We start from the raw sequence: 21,540 nt of genomic DNA on the forward strand, positions 1-21,540 counted from the left end.
CAACCTCTCCCTCAAAGTCAACAAAATGAAGAAGCTGATTGTCGACTTTAGGAGACAGCAGAGGGAGCACGCACCCATCCACATTGATAGGGCAGCTGTGGAGAGGGTGAAAAGCTTCCAAGTTCCTGGGCGTGCACATCACTGACAACCTGAAATGGTCCATCCACACAGACAGTGTGTTGAAGAAGGAGCAACAGCGCCTCTTTAACCTAAGGAGGTTGAAGAAATTTYTCTTGGCCCCTAAGACCTTAAACTTCAACAGATGCACCATTGAGAGCATCCTGCCGGGCTGAATCCCTGCCTGGTACGGCACGTGCACCGTCCGCAACCGCAGGGGTCTCCAGAGGGTGGTGCAGTCAGCCCACTAGCCCTCTAGGACATCTACAGCACTGTGTCACAGGAAGGCCAAGAAGATCAAAGACCTCAGCCACCCGAGCCATGGGCTGTTCTCCATCTAGAAGGTGGAGACATTAGAGGTGCATCAAAACTTGGACAGAGAAAACAGCTTCTATCTCCAGACCATCAGACTGTTAAATAGTCACCACTGGCCGGCCTCCGCCCAGTACCTTGCCCTGAGCTTTAGTCACTGTTACTAGCTGGCTACCAGCCGGTACTCTACCCTACACCTTAGAGACTGCTGCCCTATGTACATTGTTATTGAACACTGGTCACTTTAATAATATTTGCATACCGTTTTACCCACTACATATGTATATACTGTATTCTAGTCAAGGCTCATCCTATATAACTAATGCTGTATACCTTTTCTATTCATATACTGTCCATAATGTCTATACACACCATAATATACATATACACTGAGTGTACAAATCATTAGGAACACCTTCCCAATATTGAGTTGCACCCCCTTTTGCCCTCAGAACAGCCTCAATTTGTTGGGGCATGAGACTACAAAGTGTCAAAAGTGTTCCACAGGGATGCTGGCCCATGTTGACTCCAATACTTCCCAGTGGTTGTGTCAAGTTGGCTGGCTGTCCGTTGGGTGGCGGACCATTCTTGATACGCACGGGAAACTGTTGAGCATGGGGGGGTGGGGGGGGGTTTCATGTATAGTAAGGTATTACTGTACTGTTGGAGCTAGGAACACCCGCAATAACATCTGAAAAATATGTGTACACAACCAACAACATTTTATTTCATTTAAACAGGTGTAGGCCTAGGATTCGGAACTATGAGCGAGAACACACACACAGATACACACAGTCATACACTCACACAAACCTGGGGCACACTGCACATTCTCAATACGGGAAAAATACATTGGATTTCAGTTAATTCCAATGAAAAAGTGTAACTTGTTTCACCAGCCAGACAGACTGCCATAGACACAAAGCTGATCTGTGTTATCAACTGAAAAGAATGATCTCTCTTCTCCAAATAATTCATCATCATTACCCTGTTATTACCCTATTCTACCCTGCTGGGAAACTAAGTGCTCCCACTTTCTCTTCCCCCTTTTCTCCTTTCCTTATTTCTTCCCACTGTTGCTACCGCACTTCTCTCCTCCATTTCATCTCTTGACTTGCTACCTCACTTCTCTCCTCTATTTTCTCTCCCTTGTTCCCTCCTGCCCTGGTGATAAACTGACCATGGTCCAGGGCCAGGCAGACAGAAAGGGATAGGACAATTTCTCTCCCTGCAGCCATTGCAACAGTACAGTCAGCCATGTTGTGATGATTTATGACTGTGCTTGTGCATCTCTTACCATCTGACACACAACCAGTTATAGCGTAATGGAGACTTCAAAATACAGTTATGTGTGTGTGCTCTTGTTTGTCTATCCTCGTGGGGACCTAAAATCCCCCAAAGTTCCCACTACTGGGTTTCCGTTAGGAAAATGTGGCGCAAGACATTTGACCGGCAGCATTTTAATTTACCGGACATTTTTGAAATTTACCGGACCCATATGCATTGGGTGCATAACCTGATTAGGGTGTCCACCCACGGTGCTCAGAATGACACAAATCACATTTAGATGATGGTCATTCAAATGAACAGAACATGCAATGTGCGGTCCTTACCTAATTCTGATGCACACTGATGTTAAAATAACTGCCCACATTTACTTTTCTTCAGCCAACAAGATGAGTAACTAACAGCAAAATCACTAGCCTATGAAAATCTACTATCCAACATAGTAGAAATGTTTACCTAATCTGTTGGTCAGCTTGCCAAGAAAGAAATGGCCTATTCCAAACCAGACTCTGGGACAGTTGGGGGACGATAGATCCCAAATTCACACAACCAGTAGGCCTAGGTTACATATAAGAAAAACGTTTATAAGCAATGAGTCTGATGCAACAGATCAGAATGTTTAGCTTAAAATGTTGATAAACTATTATTTCTTCACATTATAAAGCGCAGCAATACACACAAGGCAGTAGGCAACTCGCGACTGTTTGTTCCATAATGCAATTAGCGGGAAAACACTGTTGTCAAAAGCACATGCGAGCGGTTTCATGTGACAGACATGAAAATATCCATTGGAAATATAGAAAACGCTAGCATGGGCTGCTTATATGACTAGGATTGTGCCTTTGGCTACTGGACAATGAAAGTTGATATAAAATAATTGCCTCCACAGATAGGCTAAGCTACTTTGAAGCAAGGTAAGACATGCCTCATAATATGTAGTAAAACGTTCCGGTTTCAAATAATTAGGTATATGTTTTCAAAATGCATACTGCCTCCAACTCATTGCAAAGTGGTGTGTGACGAGCTGATGAAGGCTGCCTTCCGTTGCCTATGCATTTACTGTTTGAGATGCTGCAGAAGCAGCTCTCGCGCTGTCTGACAGATTCTGCGCTCAAAGGCTCTGTATCTGTATGCTGTACGTGTGTGATAAATAAGATACATAACGAATATACTGTGCACACGCTGTAACGGTTTTGACTTGAGGTTATTGTTTATAGGGGTGCCAGGTAGGTTGTGCCTACCAGAGAAAATATTGGTTTCTCGTTTTGGTTTGGGAGGGAATGAGTCCCATCTGGTCCGTCAAGTCTACACCAATACAAAGGATGCGTGTAAAATTCAGGATGGACATACTGTCGCGACTTCCGCCGAAGTCGGCTCCTCTCCTTGTTCGGGCGGCGTTTGGCGATCGATGTCACTGGCTTTCTAGCCATCGCCGCTCCATTTTTCATATTCCCATTTGTTTTGTCTTGTTCCATACACACCTGGTTTTCATTCCCTATCACACTGAATGTATTTAGTCCTCTGTTCCCCTCCATGTCTTTGTGTGAAATTGTTTTGATGTTATGTGGGTATTGTTACGCGCCAGACTTTTGTTTATGTTCCGTGTTTTGGGCACGTTGTATGTACTTATGTGCTTTTGTTTGGATCGGAATAAAAAGTGCGCCTGTTAACTACACTCTGCTATCCTGCACCTGACTTCGCCTCCAGTACACACCCATAACAGAATTTCACACCTACCATGGAGTTAGCAGGAGCAGGTACCCCGCTTAGAGGAGTCGAGGAGCGCGTCCAGGAAAACTCGGCAATGTTACATCATCTTGGGGCCATGATGGATTGCGTTGTCCAGACCATGGACCGCTGGGAGAGACAGGAAGTCTCTCTAGTGCCTCAACCAGCGCAACCGGGTTACCTCTACCCGTCCCGTCCGGATCCAGTCACAGTGGGATGCGTCTCTCCCTTCCCAGGGAGTATGATGGGACGGTAGCATGGTGCCAGGGGTTCCATTTACAACTGGACCTATACCTGGCCACCGTTCACCCAGCTCCCTCGGGAAGGGAGAGAGTGTCCGCCTTTGTCCCATGCCTCTCGGGGAGAGCTCTGGAGTGGGCAAACGCCGTGTGGGGAGAAGGAGACGCGGCGTTGGACCACTTCGAGGAGTTCACCCCGGGGAAGGACTCTTCCATTTGAGGCAGGGGACGAAGAGCGCCCAGGAGTTTGCCCTGGAATTCCGGACCTTGGCCGCCGGAGCAGGCTGGAACGACAGGGCCCTCATCGACCACTATCGATAACCTGCTGGTCACCCGCGGACGTCCAGAGGGGGCTCTGTCGGTTCCATCTTCCAGCACCTCTGCTTCGGTGACCATGGAGTTGGGAGGGGCTGTGCATAGGGAGGCTGGAGGAGGGGCCATCACGTGCACCATCTGTGGCCGCAGAGGGTACACTACCGGTCGGTGCCGTGTTGGTCCCTCTGGAAGTCGAGGCAGCAGGCAGGGCACTCTGGCGTCACCCCAGGTGAGTCTGCAACACACTCATCCAGAGTCCTCTGTTGACCACCTGTTTGTACCTGTTTGTTTCCCTGAGTTTTCCCCGCATTCCCAGCATAAGGCGCTCGTCGATTCAGGCGCAGCTGGGAATTTTATCGACAGAGCGTTAGCCCTTAGTTTAGGGATATCCATTATTCCTGTAGTTAGACCTTTCTCGGTACATGCTCTGGATAGTCGACCATTAGGGTCCGGGCTAATCAGGGAGGCCACCATCTCRCTGGCCATGGAGACGCAAGGGGGTCACGAGGAGAAATTCAGTCTCTTCCTCATTGACTGTCCTGCGTTTCCCGTGGTACTAGGCCTTCCCTGGTTGGCTCATCATAACCCCACCATTTCCTGGCAACAGAGGGCTCTCACGGGGTGGTCGCGAGAGTGCTCGGGGAGGTGTATAGGGGTTTCCGTTGGTGCTACCATGGTGGAAAGTCCAGACTAGGTCTTCACCGTGCGCATCCCCCCAGAATATGCCGATTTGGCTCTCGCCTTCTGTAAAAAGAAGGGACTCAATTACCACCTCATCGACGGGGGGATTGTGAAATAAATCTCCTGGAAGACGCTGCGCTTCCCAGGAGTCACGTGTATCCCCTGTCGCAAGCGGAGACGGTGGCTATGGAGACATATGTCTCTGAATCCCTGCGTCAGGGGTACATTCGGTCCTCCACTTCACCCGCCTCCTCGAGTTTCTTTTTTGTGAAGAAGAAGGATGGAGGTCTGCGCCCGTGCATTGCCTATAGAGGTCTCAATCAAATCACGGTGAGGTACAGTTACCCGCTACCTCTTATCGCCACGGCGATTGAGTCAATGCATGGGGCGCGCTTCTTCACTAAACTGGATCTCAGGAGTGCGTATAACCTGGTGCGTATCCGGGAGGGAGACGAGTGGAAGAGAGCGTTTAGTACTACCACAGGGCATTATGAGTACCTCGTCATGCCGTACGGGTTTATGAATGCTCCATCAGTTTTCCAATCCTTTGTAGATGAGATTTTCAGGGACCTGCACGGGCAGGGTGTAGTGGTGTATATCGATGACATTCTGATATACTCCGCTACACGCGCCGAGCATGTGTCCTTGGTGCGCAGGGTACATGGACGACTGTTGGAGCATGACCTGTATGTAAAGGCCGAGAAATGCCTGTTCTTTCAGCAGGCCGTCTCCTTCCTAGGGAATCGCATTTTCACATCAGGGGTGGAGATGGAGAGTGCGTAATTGGCCGACTCCCACCACAGTAAAGGAGGCGCAGCGATTTTTAGGGTTTGCCAATTACTACCGGAGATTTATCAGGGGTTTTGGCCAGGTGGCTGCTCCCATTACCTCACTGCTGAAAGCGGGTCCTGTACGGTTGCAGTGGTCGGCTGAGGCGGACAGGGCTTTTGGGCAGCTAAGAGCTCTGTTTACTTCGGCTCCCGTGCTGGCCCATCCAGATCCCTCTTTGGCGTTCATAGTGGAGGTGGACGCGTCCGAGGCTGGGATAGTTGCCGTGCTCTGTGCTTTCTTCTCGAAGAAGCTCAGCCCAGTGGAGTGTAACTATGATGTGGGGGACCGGGAGTTGTTGGCTGTGGTTAAAGCGTTGAAGGCGTGGAGACATTGGCTTGAGGGGGCTAAACACCCTTCCCTCATCTGGACTGACCACCGCAACCTGGAGTACATCCGGGCAGCGAGGAGACTGAATCCTCATCAGGCAAGGTGGGCCATGTTCTCTACCCGTTTTGTGTTTACCCTGTCCTACAGACCAGGTTCCCAGAATATGAAGGCAGACGCACTGTCCCGGCTGTATGACACAGAGGAGCGGCCCATGGATCAAACTCCCATACTCCTGGCTGGTAGTGCCGGTCGTGTGGGAGCTGGATGCGGACATTGAGCAGGCGTTGCGTACAGAGCCCGCTCCCCTCCAGTGTCCCGTCGGGCGTATGTACACTCCGTCTGCTGTCCGTGACCAGTTGATCTATTTGGCCCACACGTCACCCTCCGCTGGTCATCCAGGGATCGGTCAGACGGTGCGCTGTCTGACTGGGAATTACAGGTGGCCCACCTTGGCAAAGGACCTGAGGGTTTATGTTTCCTCCTGCTCGCTGTGTGCCCAGTGTAAGGCTCCGAGACACCTGCCCAGAGGTAAGCTACATCCCTTACCCGTTCCACAACGACCTTGGTCACACCTATCAGTGGATTTCCTAACCGATCTTCCTCTTTCACAGGGAAACACTACGATCCTGGTCGTTSTGGATCATTTCTCTAAGTCCTGTCATCTCCTCCCTCTGCCCGGTCTTCCTACGGCCCTACGACTGCGGAAACCCTGTTTACTCACGTCTTCCGGCACTACGGGGTGCCTGAGGATATAGTGTCTGATCGGGGTCCACAGTTCATGTCGAGAGTCTGGAAGGTGTTCATAGAACGTCTGGGGGTCTCGATCAGCCTCACCTCGGGTTTTTACCCCGAGAGTAACGGGCAGGTAGAGAGAGTCAACCAGGATGTGGGCATGTGTCTGCGGTCCTATTGCCAGGACCGACCGTTCGTGCCCTGGGCCGAGATGCCGCAGAACTCGCTTCGCCACTCCTCCACTAACCTCTCCCCCTTTCAGTGCGTATTGGGGTACCAGCCGGTTCTGGCGCCGTGGCATCAGGGTCAGACCAAGGCTCCTGCGGTGGACGACTGGTTCAGGCGCGCGGAGGAGACATGGGAGGCCGCCCATGTTCACCTCCAGCAAGCCGCGCTGCGCCGAAAGACCAGCGCGGACCGTCACCGCAGTGAGGCTCATGTGGCTCTCGACCCGAAACCTGCCCCTCCGCCTGAGGAGGGTGAACAAGGTGTGTTACAGGTTACAGCTTCCCTCTGATTACCGTATTAATCCCTCGCTCCATGTGTCTCTCCTCAGGCCGGTGGTGGCTGGTTCGCTCCAGGAATCTGAGGTGCGGGAGGTTCCTCCGCCCCCTCTGGACATCAAGGGGGTCCCGGCYTACTCCGTTCGTTCCATCCTGGATTCGAGGCGTCGGGCCTTCAGTACCTCGTGGAGTGGGAGGGGTATGGCCTGGAGGAGAGGTGCTGGGTTCCGGTTGCGGATGTTTTGGATGTGGAACCGGATCGCCCTGCGCCTCGCCCCCCCCGGGTCGTCCCCGAGGCCGGTGTGCGTCAAGGGGGGGGGCGAGGCCGGTGCGCGTCAAGGGGGGGTACTGTCACAACTTCCGCCGAAGTCGGCTCCTCTCCTTGTTCGGGCGGCGTTCGGCGATCGACGTCACCGGCTTTCTAGCCATCGCCGCTCCATTTTTCATATTCCCATTTGTTTTGTCTTGTTCCACATACACCTGGTTTTCATTCCCTATCACACTGAATGTATAGTCCTCTGTTCCCCTCCATGTCTTTGTGTGAAATTGTTTTGATGTTACGTGGGTATTGTTACGCGCCAGAATTTTGTTTATGTTCCGTGTTTTGGGCACTTTATATGTACTTATGTGCTTTCGTTTGGACCGGAATAAAAAGTGTGCCTGTTAATAACTACACTCTGCTCTCCTGCATCTGACTTCGCCTCCAGTACACACCTGTAACACATATACTTTTCATAAACCCTTAAAACATTGGAAATAACTTCAAAACAACTGTATTCTTTTGCGTGGGTTGTATTACCAAAATAAATGATCACACACACATAATAATATAACAAATAATGAGTTCTGGTTCCTCCAGAAAAGTTCTGTACCACTAAATGTGAATGAATGCAAATGAACCTATAGTCCGATAAGCATAACCAGTCAAATGTATTTACATTGACTATTATTTACAGAGAATTGGCTGCGCCAGTTTTATTTATCGGCTTCTCAAAAATAAAATATAGACAAAAAGCCTGCTATTCCCGGCTAACGGAAACCCTGCTCCACAAGGATAGTAAAACAAGAAAATTCTACCTCGTCCCCACGAGGACAAAGGCTATTTTATGATTAGGGTTTAGGTTTAGGGCTACATTTGAGGTTAGGGTTAAAATTACAATTAGGGTATTTTTGTATTTTATTAGGGTCCCCAATTAGCCGGGGCCAAGGCAGCTACTACTCTTCCTGGGGTCCAAACAGGAAACTAAACACAACAAATAAAATATAATACACATAACACTACATAAATGTAAAATACATATAAAATATATAAAAATGCCTGTCTCTTCACAGTCCCTGTAAGGTGTTCTTTATCATTTTTTTTTTAAATCTTATTTTATTTTTGCCTAGAATTTCATTTAATTAAGGTGCTCCAGAGTCTTTAACTATCATTCTTTATATCATTTATCTTTGTTTGGGGTTACGGGTTAAGGTTAGGGAAAATAGGATTTTGAATGGAAATCAATTGTAGGTCCCCACAAAGATAGAAAAACAAGTGCGTGTGTGTGTGTTAGTTATTGACTGTCTGCTTTGCTGGAGAGGGGTACTGAAAGCAACGTCTCTGATCTATACCTCTATCTGGGCCTTACAACTGTAGTAAAGTGAATGAAGCATCATATGACCTGGGAAGAGGAAGTGGATTGACTTCCACTACAGCACATGTAACCCATGTGACCGATAACTAACCTAGACAACTAGATACACTTACAACCAGGAAATACAGTTTATAAAGGCTAATACTAAAACAACATAAGCCTGTGGATTTGACTACCAGTGGAAATGACTCACTCAAACACAAATATACAGTGTGCAGACAAGGATGTCATTGTTCATTCATGTCTGGTGTGATATTGTTGGTCTAGGGCAGGTCTAGATGATCAATGAACAAACCGATAGGCTCCATATGTCATTTTGAGGTCAAATGAACCACTCTTTACAATGCTGGCATTCACAGTTGCTGGCTAACTATCGTCTGGATACAGTGACGTAGTCAAGAAAGGATTGGACAGCAGAGCATGTTAAGAGTAGTTGAAAGATTATTTCCTGGCACTATGCATACTCTGAGGTTGTGAGGGAGGGGATGGAGGGATGGGGGGGGAGAGAGGGATGGATGGAGGAATGAGGAGTAGTTTCTGGTAACTATATGCATGTGATTTTGTTTCTCGTGTGAATACAAATAGCGTTCGCTCTGAATAGCAGACACACACACATTAATGCGCACGTGCACATACATACACACACTTCACTGAGTCAGTGGTTTGACCACCTCCCATTCAGAAAGTCTCCCAGCTCATACTCTCATACTCCCGACACTATGGCCTCTGTCGAGGCTCTACCAAAACACAGCCAGATAGTTAGCTCTGTGTCCGCAGCCTAACTGGCCCCTGCTGCTCTGAAAGAGTCCATTTTGGGGAAGCCGGAGCCTGGCTTCCTGTTGGAATGTGTTGCGGTGGCACTGTTTGTATGGGCAGAGAGTGTGTGGAGAGGGAAACCGCTGAGGGGAGAGCCGACGAGACACAACAAAGAGGCAAATCTAAACATGGCCGAGCACAGGCCGGCTGCTTAGGAGTCAGGAGGGGCAGGGGCAGTGTTAATTTTGGCAGCTATTTTAGATTTTGTTTCAATCTAAAAATACCTTTTTAGTTTTAGTCACATTTTTGTAATTTCATCCTTCTTTAGTTTTAGTTATATAGAGCTTCTAATGTGATCAAAGCAAAAATAGACTACATGAAAGTAAAAGAGAGTAAACATTGTTTCTAGTTGAGGTTAGTTACAAGTGTCCAGGCTTCGCATCAGTTCAAAAGATTGCCTGGGAGCTGTGCGGGGGAGCAGGGCAGATCAGCTCAATCAGACCGCGCAACTGAAAGATGTAAATCCTGCCAATGAGGAGACTGCATGAAATATTCTGCATGCCTGCTTAGGACTGGACAAAACAGACGAAAATAAGCTTCACGTCAAATGAAATGTCCATTAGACTCACGTGGAATTCTCATCTCATCACATTTTCATCAACTAAAATAAAAAGTCATTTGTAATAGTTACTGTTTTTTTCCCAGGGCATCGTGTCTCGTTATCGTCATAGTTTTAGTCAGAAAAAAATAGGTTATTGACAAGTATTTTTTGTCATAGTTATTGTTGATGAAATTAACACTGGGCCGGGGGGAAGAGACAGCCAAGGTGAGGCAGGGGGGAGCAGGAAGGAGGGTAGGAAGGGCAGCATGGAGGGCAGGGGGACTACCCAGACAAGAGTATGGCAAGTTTAGGAGTAAGTTTCCCCTCGCCACTGATCTGGAAGGTCTGTAGTTCTCCTAATGGTTAAGGTTAGGATTTAGGGAGGGAAAGCTGATCCTACTTAGGCCCATTACTCATGCAAGCTCCTCACTGAGTAGTCGGCTCCTAACTCCACCATGGCTAGGCTAACTCTCACTTTAATGACAGACACAATGCTTGTCCCTAGGCCCTTTATATCAATATGAACAGGCTCAGAGAAGAGAAAGTCCACATTAAAGGCTCTGCTTCACGGCCTTTAGTCTTTGTGTTGTCAATTAGAGGATGCTTCATTAGTATTCTACCCATAGCCACATGACTCATTTGAAGCCTGTCATGCTCTCTAAAATAATATTGTGTACAAACACAAGCACACATACTCCCACATACCATCCCTTTCCCTCTCTCACACACACACCTCAAATACGTGTCTGTGCAAAGATTAACGTTTGTTTATGTTGTGCCAGGGAACAGGCAGGGCTTTGCAGCACTCCTCTGGCTTTCTTTATTCTTCGCTAGGCTAAATCTACCATGTTTCACAACATAATGCAAGAAGAAAGAGGGGGGAGCTGCATTCCGCTACTGGAGATGGTTGATATTAAATTGGTCATCTCTGGCTGAAAAAACTCATGGGTAGAATGTGTTGATTCTAGGGTAAATCATAATACAATTTAGACTTGATAAGGAGAATATTTTATAGTATAGTCTGGAACAGTTATCATCTCATTATACTGAGGATGAACATTTTAGGGGAATTCATGAGCATAGACTAAAGAAATGTATGGCGCTGAGCTTTTCCTGCATCCATCAGGTCTGTCAATCACAATAAAATGTGCCAGTCGGAGGAAATACTGGAGCAAAGTGGATTAAGTCTCTATAGCCAAGCTACGCTGATAAGCTCCAGGGAGTTGGCATTGGCAATGGCTGCAGCCTGCCATGAAGTAGACTAACACACACACACACACTGGGATTTTTCTGCCATTGAAATCCTTGGGCGGGCGTTTTTTCCAAGTCACCTAAGTCCAAACAGTGAAATTCATTTTTGGGATGGAAAAAAGCTTTCAGTGTAAACTTAAATTACTAAAACCAGATAAAAAGTATGTAGAAAAGATAATGGACCTATTTATTTTTTATAATATAATTATTGAGAATGTACAATTGTAAATTCCAAAAACAATGAATTTAGCAGTATATCTAGAATACAGCAATTAGCCATGGAAAATTGCTTTAAAACGACAACATTTTCTCTCAACTGCATGGCATAATGTGTGGAATTGCAGGAAATTTGCATTAAAACTGCAAAAATTTCTCTCAGCTCCATGGAGAAATATGTACAATTGCAGGAAATTGGCTTAAAAATTGAAAAATGTCTCTACACTGCCAAGATGGGGGGCCTCTAAAATGATCTCTAACATTCAGCCGCGCAGGTGGGCCGATCGCTCACCTTGCCATGCCCAACACCTAAGCCCCTTTTTGATCCATGCTTCGTAAACAGCAGGTGTAGACTAACAGTGAAATGCTTACATAATGGTCCTTTTCCAACGATGCAGAGTTAAAAATAAAGATATATGTATACAGAAATAGTGACACGAGGATCTAATACACAGTGAATAACGAATAACAACAACGAGTAAAAGTAACATGGCTATATAAAGGGAGTATTGATGTGCAGGGGTATGATGTAACTGAGGTAGCTATGTACATATAGGTAGGGGTAAAGTAGGCTACACGATAGATAATCGAAAAGAAGCAGCAGCCTGTGAGTGTGAGTGTGTGTGAGTGTGTGGCGTCAGTATGCATGTGTGTGCATGTTATGTGTGTGTGGGCTAGTGCTGTGCGATGAACCAAAATGTCATTTTTTTGTGAGTTTTTCTAGAGAGAAATCAAATAATTCACAATAGAAAGTCAAGAACAATGTTGTATGTTGGGATGAAGGGAGTTGTCATTTTTACTGAGCAAATATTCAACCTATTTTAGCTCAGAAACGTGGTACCACAATGACCATAATCCATTGCGCCTGTTCTTTCCGGCTCGAACAAAAATGGATACACTTTTATGCCAGCTGCATTAGGTTAGATAAACACAGATTGCATAGGCCGCATGAGAGGGGAATGTACACAACACAACAAGGAGAGAGGGAATAGAGACAGTTCGTGAAAATAGGGATGTCGATATTTTAGGCCAATACCGATATCCAATATTTTCCTTGCCAAAAAACCTGATACCGATAACCAATATTTAAAATTCTTGAGTCCTTTCAAGCATTCTAGTACAGTTAAATAGTTGAAACACACACACACACATACACACACACTGACCCAAAAATTATTTTGTTGGCATTTACAGTATGTATGTCCCCATTACCAGTAAAACATAATCAAAACATATTTCTTTCACTTACTTGCTGTGCTGTTTCGTTTGCTCAGTGGTTTTTGATCAGTTGTTTCATTCTCAACCAGGATTTCATCATACATGTCAAGCAGTGAAGTTTCAGCTCTGTCTGTCCGTGACCTCTTCTGTCGTGGGTCCTCTTCCTCAGTGCGCACGGTCACAGTGTCTGTTTCCATATTGTCCAGCTGTGTCTGTAAGATTTCACGTAACCCTGTTTCTTGTCTGCATCAAAGTAGCGGTCCTTGTACCTAGCTTCGAGCATGATGGCGACACCGTAAAGAGTCTCAGAGGGAAGGCCACCGAATCGCTTGTTCACAGCCTCTAGTAGAGTACTTTTGCAAGTTTTAACCCCACGGTCTGTGTCTGCAGTTTTGTTGAGCAGGCGTTTCAATGCCATGACAGGGGGTATCACGTCTGCTACAGACACAGTTGATTGAGCTTATTTCTGGAGTCAGTTGATCGAATGGAGCTAGGAGTATGTTCATGTTTCCAAGTTTCAAACATGTTCTTAAATGCCATTGAAATGGCAGCAGCTGTATGAGAACCAGCACATTCTTAAGCATGCAATACGGCTTTCCTCAGTACTAAATCCTCGTTGAACCACTATGCTGTCAGACTCAGAATGCTCATGGGGCTGAAATCGCTGGTCCAAATGTCAGTCGTGAAGCTAATAGCAGTGACGCCCATAGCAAGTAGCTCATGGATGTGGTTTCAACAATATTGTGTAACTCCGGTAGGGCAACATCTGAAAAATAGCGCCTACTTGGTAGTGTGTACCGGGGCTCGAGGTGCTCGACCAGTTGGCGAAAGCCAACATCATCCACGATAGAGAACGGTTGATTGTCAAGGACAATGAATTCCATTATCTTGGCGTTAATGGATTTCGCCTTTGAGTTGTCTTGCTGAAATTTTCTTAAGTTCAACTTGAACTTGTTTAGTTGTTGGAAGTGTTTGCTTCGTTTTTTTCTGCTTTTGTTATAGGTAGTCTCTGAACGTCTGGGGGTGATGCACTTTCAAATAACTAATTAGGTTTGTGGTATTGAAAGATTTCACTTTCGCCTCTCCTCTGGAAATAATAGCAGCACAAACGTTGCATATGGCCTTTTTGTCATCTTCCTTTGAAATTTCAAAATAGATCCACACAGAAGACATTGTGGGCTGGGTTAGGAATGCTGTGTTGCACGTGTAGCTCTGTATTTTTTGTGGCGTCATTGCATCATCTACCTACGTTATACAGGTATGCACGTCAGCTTTCACATCGGTTTTGCACATCAGCATTAAACTAGACATCGGGCCGATGCCGATGTTGGCATTTTTAGCTAATATCGTCCGATTCCGATATGCTTACCGATATATCGTGCATCCCTAATAAAAAAATCTCTAAAATCCTTTAAAGTCATTATTTCATAATGCATTTAATGTTCAAAAAAATTATTTGAAACCAAAATTGAAAACCATTCTTATTTAAAAAAATAATCGAACAAAAACCAACCCAACCTCAAAAAGCACTAATCACTCAGCACTAGTGTATGTAGTGTGTGTGTTGGGGTGTCAGTGTAAGTATGTGTGAGTGTGTGGGTAGAGTCCAGCATGTGTGCATAGAGTCAGTGCAAGAGAGTTAATGCAAAAAAGGGTCAATGCAGGTAGTCTGGGTAGCCATTTGATTGGCTATATAGCAGTCTTGTTTAGCAGTCTTACACAGGCCTACATAGGGAAACACAGAGACAGAGGGCAAGCTGTTTTGTATTGAAATTGAAAAGTTCTTTATTCTGTCTCTATGGATACAGCGATATGAAATACCCTCCACTGATATGATACAGGCTACTGTACACAAAGACGTGTGTACAACCCAGGTTCACCCATATCTGAGCCTATGTTGACTTACTAAATTAAAGTCATTTCAGGTGACACACATATAGGCTAAATAAAGGTTGGAGGGTAGACATATTGTTTCTGCACAGCTAATAGATGTTATCAACTTCCGGCGCCGATAGAGATGGCAGCCTCGCTTCGCGTTCCTTGGAAAATATGCAGTATTTTGTTTTTTTACGTGTTATTTCTTACATCGGTACCCCGGGTAATCTTAGGTTTCATTACATACAGTCGGGAGGAACTACTGAATATACGATTAACGTCAACTCACCATCGTTCCTACCAGGAATATGACTTTCCCGAAACGGATCCAGTGTTTTGCCTTCCACACAATACAATGGATCTGATCCCAGCCGGCGACCCTGTGCGACGCCGAAAAAGGGAAAACGTGGCGGTCTCGTGGTCAGGCTTCGGAGACGGGCACATCGCGCTCCACTCCCTAGCATACTACTCGCCAATGTCCAGTCTCTTGACAATAAGGTTGATGAAATCCGAGCACGGTAGCATTCCAGAGAGACATCAGGGATTGCAACGTGCTCTGCTTCACGCGAAACATGGCTAACTCAAGGGACGCTAACGGAGTCGGTGCAGCCAGCTGGTTTCTCCATGCATCGCGCCGACAGAAACAAACATCTTTCCGGTAAGAGGGGCGGGGGGTATGCCTTATGATTAACGAGAAGTGGTGTGACCATCATAATAACACACAAGAACTCAAGTCGTTCTGTTCACCTGATCTAGAACTCCTCACAATCAAATGTCGACCGCATTATCTACCAAGGGAATCTCGTCAATCATAATCACAGCCGTATACATTCCCCCCAAGCAGACACATCGATGGCCCTGAACGAACTTTATCTGACTCTTTGTAAACTGGAAAACCACACACCCTGAGGCTGCATTCATCGTAGCTGGGGATTTTAACAAGGCTAATCTAAAACAAAAACTCCCTAAATTCTATCAGCATATCGATTGTGCTACCAGGGCTGGAAAAACACTGGACCATTGCTACACTAATTTTCGCGACGCTTACAAGGCCCTCCCCCGCCCCCCTTTCGGAAAAGCTGACCACGACTCCATTTTGTTGATTCCTGCCTACAAACAGAAACTCAAACAACAAGCTCCCGCGCTCAGGTCTGTTCAACGCTGGTCCGACCAATCTGAATCCACGCTTCAAGACTGCTTCGATCACGCGGATTGGAATATGTTCCGCATCGCGTCCAACAACAATATTGACGAATATGCTGATTCGGTGAGCGAGTTCATTAGGAAGTGCATTGACGATGTCGCCACAGCAACGATAAAAACATTCCCAAACCAGAAACCGTGGATTGACGGCAGCATTCGCGTGAAACTGAAAGCGCGAACCACTGCCTTTAACCAGGGCAAGGGGACCGGAAGCATGACCGAATACAAACAGTGTAGCTATTCTCTCCGCAAGGCAATCAAACAGGCCTAAGTCTCAGTACAGAGACAAAATCGAGTCGAAATTCAACAGCTCAGACACAAGAGGTATGTGGCAGGGTCTACAGTCAATCACGGATTACAAAAAGAACCAGCCCCGTCGAGGACCAGGATGTCTTGCTCCCAGACAGGCTAAACAACTTTTTTGCCCGCTTTGAGGACAATACAGTGCCACTGACACGGCCCCCTACCAAAACCTGCGGGCTCTCCTTCACTGCAGCCGAGGTGAGTAAAACATTTAAACGTGTTAACCCTCGCAAGGCTGCAGGCCCAGACGGCATTCCAGCCGCGTCCTCAGAGCATGCGCAGACCAGCTGCTGGTGTGTTTACGGACATATTCCAATCATCCTTATCCCAGTCTGCTGTTCCCACATGCTTCAAGAGGGCCACCATTGTTCCTGTTTCCCAAGAAAGCTAAGTAACTGAGCTAAACGACTATCGCCCTCGCTACACTCACTTCCGTCATCATGAAGTGCTTTGAGAGACTAGTCAAGGACCATATCACCTCCACCCTACCGGACACCCTAGACCCACTCCAATTTGCTTACCGACCCAATAGGTCACAGACGACGCAATCGCAACCACACTGCACACTGCCCTAACCCATCTGACAAGAGGAATACCCATGTGAGAATGCTGTTCATCGATTACAGCTCAGCATTTAACACCATAGTACCCTCCAAACTCGTCATCAAGCTCGAGACCCTGGGTCTCGACCCCGCCCTGTGCAACTGGGTCCTGGACTTCCTGACGGCCGCCCCCAGGTGGTGAGGGTAGGTAACAACATCTCCACCCCGCTGATCCTCAACACTGGGCCCCACAAGGGTGCGTTCTGAGCCCTCTCCTGTACTCCCTGTTCACCCACGACTGCTGGCCATGCACGCCTCCAACTCGATCATCAAGTTTGCGGATGACACTACAGTGGAGCTTGATCACAACAACAACGACAGACGGCCTACAGGGAGGAGGTGAGGCCCTCGGAGTGTGGTGTCAGGAAAATAACCTCATACTCAACGTCAACAAAACAAAGGAGATGATTGTGGACTTCAGGAACAGCAGGGGAGCACCCCCCTATCCACATCGACGGGTCAGTAGTGGAGAAGGTGGAAAGTTTTAAGTTCCTCGGTGTACACATCACGGACAAACTGAATTGGTCCACCCACACAGACAGCGTTGTGAAGAAGGCGCAGCAGCGCCTCTTCAACCTCAGGAGGCTGAAGAAATTCGGCTTGTCACCAAAAAGCACTCACAAACTTCTACAGATGCACAATCGAGAGCATCCTGTCGGGCGTATCACCGCCTGGTACGGCAACTGCTCCGCCCACAACCGTAAGGCTCTCCAGAGGGTAGTGAGGTCTGCAGAACGCATCACCAGGGCAAACTACCTGCCCTCCAGGACACCTACACCACCCGATGTCACAGGAAGGCCATAAAGATCATCAAGGACAACAACCACCCAAGCCACTGCCTGTTCACCCCGCTATCATCCAGAAGGCGAGGTCAGTACAGGTGCATCAAAGCAGGGCCGAGAGACTGAAAAACAGCTTCTATCTCAAGGCCATCAGACTGTTAAACAGCCACCACTAACATTTAGCGGCCGCTGCCAACATACTGACTCAACTCCAGCCACTTTAAAAATGGGAATTGATGGAAATTTAGTAAAAATGTACCACTAGCCACTTTAAGCAATGCCACTTAATACAATGTTTACATACCCTACATTACCCATCTCATATGTATATACTGTACTCTATATCATCTACTGCATCTCCATCTTTATGCAATACATGTACCACTAGCCACTTTAAACTATGCCACTTTATGTTTACATACCCTACAGTACTCATCTCATATGATATACCGTACTCTATACCATCTACTGCATCTGCCATGCCGTTCTGTACCACCACTCATCCATATATCTTTATGTACATATTCTTTATCCCTCACACTTGTGTGTGTGTGTAAGGTATAGCGTGGAATTGTTAGGTTAGATTACTGTTGGTTATTTTTTATACTTATGGGGGGCGGGGGGCATTGTCGGAACTAGAAGCACAAGCATTTCGCTACACTCGCATTAACATCTGCTAACCATGTGTATGTGACTAATAAAATTTGATTTGATTTGATTTGATCAAGTCTTGATTTTATCACTCTTACAGTGTTTTATTTTCAATCACAAAAGCTGCAGGTAAAACACTATATTCTCCAGCTTGAACAATGTTGTATGAATACACTGTACTCTGAGCAACATGCGCCCACATAAAACGTATCTGAAACCAATCATTGCATTCACAGACCAGCATGAACACTAAAATGTCCACTAGCATGGTGAGGCCACCTGACACGAGAGAATCTGGACAGACACATGAATGAGTTTCCGCTCAGCTCCAAACTGATCAACATTTCCCCAAATCCTTTATTTAGCCTATATGTGTGTTCCAGAATGCAGCTGTTGCTAGATGCTGCCATGCCATGCAGCTCAACACAAAGGCGTATGTGCCACTGAGTAGGCAGTGCAGGGCGTGCAAAACCATAACAAGTGTTCTATAATATTCAGGCAATGTTGACAGACTGACTGCCAATTTTATGCTTGATATTTTGTTTACACTATTCCTAAAACATCACAGCTGCACTACATTATGTATGTAATACCGTTATAACAACTCATAATGATGTAATCAAATAGGCAGACAAATGGAATACAACATCAGCCTTCGTTTAACGGGAAATATTTCCCCAGAAACACAAGGACATGGTGTTTGGGGCACACAGAATGTGGAATCCGTTCACGTGTATCCACCACTATGCAGTACACATATCACTGACATCTTCTTCGAATCCATCTTCAACATCCCTCTTTCCATTCCAAAATCATCAACATTCTAATCGAACGCAGGCTGTGCTGGCTGAACCAAACGTGGCTGCTGCTGCTAAACGCTTGCCTCATGTGTTTATTTATGGAAACCCCGACTCCACAACATGGCCGACATGTGCTTTGTTATTGTTTCTACATCATCATAATTATGGGTCTTTACGCATCGTTTTCTAAGTAATTATTGAACTAAGAGAAGGCGTATCGGTACTATTGACACAGTTAGTAATAATATTGTAATAACACCATCATATTAAAAAACATTAGGGTGAAGAGTTGACTGCATTCTAATAGAGAGCCCATACTCACCATCTGATGATGGTGACCGTATGGAATATTCGTTTCTTGAAAAAAGGCACTGAGGGCAGTCTAAAACATACAAAAATACAATATAATTTGATCAATTATATTTAGCCTTTACTACATAGAAAATGTATTTAAATAATAAATATATACAAATACAAATTGTGTAGAGAATTGTGTAATATAGGTAAGACAACAGTTTGTGTTTACAAAACATTCAGCACATAAACAATGGAGCTGAATCAAATTTGATGTGAAAAATATATTCCACTGTTATGTTCAGACTAAACAATCACGTGCAGTCAATACAAACGAACATTTATCTTCATTGCATAATAGCATTTTCTAGCCTCACCTAGCCGCTGCATGGGAACAGGATTAGCTATAGCTAGTATATTTAATCTCTATAGAGTAAATTCTAACGGGTAAACTTTTCCCAGTCCAGCCTTACTTCATGGATACTATGGATATTTATAACATACATACATCAGAACAATTATATATAACACAAATAAATAGACGCTAGAAGTTGAGTTTAAAAGTGTTGATACTGATCTCTATTTTCTAATGTTCTTATGCAACATCAAATGTCAGCCATGATAATAACGAACATCGCAGCACAGTCAAAACTAAAAGTACTGTCTGTCACAGTGGCAGTCAGACATAAACATTAGCTAGCCATCTCGCTACTGATCGTAAACCCCTTACCTCAAATTGCCAATGTGCCGCTTGCAAAAGCTGCTTCGCCTGATCTGCCGCACAACCTGCTGTCAAGACGAACTGGTTTATCATTACTTGGTGTTTGAGTTCCTCCATTTTGCGACGAAGATTTATTCCTACTCGCGGCTCGTAGTGTTGCGTCTGGACTTCGTTTTCGTGGTTTTATTCCTCTCTTTTCTGTCTCAGTCATCCACCATTACAGCCGGTTGAGCAAACACAAATATTTACTGTAAGAGCACTGATCAGTAGTGTAAGTAGCGCCCCCTTGAGTGACACCAGTCGGTGGCCAATGAAGACAGAGCCGTGCAAATGGGATATGTATGCCACAAAAGTCCTGCCACAACACGAGCGCCGCTGATGAAATGATTCCATTCTCTCGAATCACAAGACAAGATGGTCAGTACAGTGCAAAAACAATATGGAAAAGCTTGGAATTTAGACAGTTCACATGTTCATGAAAATATAATATAGAATAATTATATTAAGTAATATCAAATAGGAGAGGATTACCATGTCCCCCAAAATAAGGATGTCTTATTTTTATTTGTTTTGGACTACAAGTCCCGTGAGCCAACGCTTTGTTTGTAAATTTCTAGCACATACAGTGGTCCTAGGGGACTGAATTTGTGAATGACGGCCACTCCTGTCCAATTCCCATACGCGCTGTGTCGCTATCTGGCCAAATATGGTAAACAAAACTTCCACCACCAATTACATTTCACGGAGTTACATTATCGACAGTCTCCAGGCGGGTGTATTTAAAGTATATTCAGACGCGTCATGTCTGCGCAGTGAGGTCAATATTGCAGCCAAAACCACACAGCACAAGCTATATTACCAATATACATTCACTAAATAATTTATGGCATGTTTATAAACAATGTGTTTAATATCCTGCTGTCATTTGAAATTAATCTCTCAGTGTTGTGTGCTATGAATAATTTGTGTTTATAATATGTGTTTCCACTGGCCTACTGCTTTTTCTCTCTCTGTCCATTCACCATGCAACTCTATGCATTGAGCCTCTAGTTGGCTGACCCCTTTAGCTCTCGTAAGAATACTCAATAACAACAGGCCCTGTTGCCTGTACTTAAAATTGCATTGATGGGGATGCAGAGTGAAAGGAAAATAGCACTGTAGCCACAGGGAGTAGACTGTGTGTAAATAGAATCCTCAATACCATCAATAAACTGCCAAGGATTGTGGGAAACTGGACACTGTAAACATCCTGTTATTGGCCGTGTGCTTATGGGCAGTCTCTCTGTGGGGACTTTAAAACAGAAGTGTGTGTGTGTGTGTGTTGTGTGGTGTGTGTGTGTGTGTGTGTGTGTGTGTGTGTGTGTGTGTGTGTGTGTGTGTGTGTGTGTGTGTGTGTGTGTGTGTGTGTGTGTGTGTGTGTGTGTGTGTGTGTGTGTGTTTTTGTGCGCACGATTTAGGCTTTGGAATAGAGACACCTGCTGGTGAAATGGTCCTTTTGAGCAGTGCATTAGGTCAGAGCTCAAAATAAAATAGATTTCTATTACTCTGTAGCCATCCTTAG

At 45.7% G+C, this 21,540-nt stretch overlaps 1 protein-coding gene across 1 annotated transcript in view; it reads right to left on the bottom strand.

The window, feature by feature from the left end:
* ubald1a (UBA-like domain containing 1a) overlaps window positions 1-20,253 on the bottom strand; it is a 37,136-nt gene extending 16,883 nt beyond the window's left edge. Inside the window, exons 1-2 of the mRNA XM_023993356.2 lie at window positions 19,989-20,253; window positions 19,287-19,346 (exon numbers count right to left, since the gene is read on the bottom strand). Of these exons, the coding sequence (XP_023849124.1) occupies window positions 19,287-19,346; window positions 19,989-20,096 (168 nt within the window). The 5' untranslated portion in view covers window positions 20,097-20,253. The remainder of the gene's footprint in view (window positions 1-19,286; window positions 19,347-19,988) is intronic.
* Window positions 20,254-21,540: the final 1,287 nt, after the last annotated feature.

This window comes from Salvelinus sp. IW2-2015, linkage group LG8 (assembly GCF_002910315.2).
Source record: "Salvelinus sp. IW2-2015 linkage group LG8, ASM291031v2, whole genome shotgun sequence".
In the NCBI taxonomy this organism is placed as follows: domain Eukaryota; kingdom Metazoa; phylum Chordata; class Actinopteri; order Salmoniformes; family Salmonidae; genus Salvelinus; species Salvelinus sp. IW2-2015.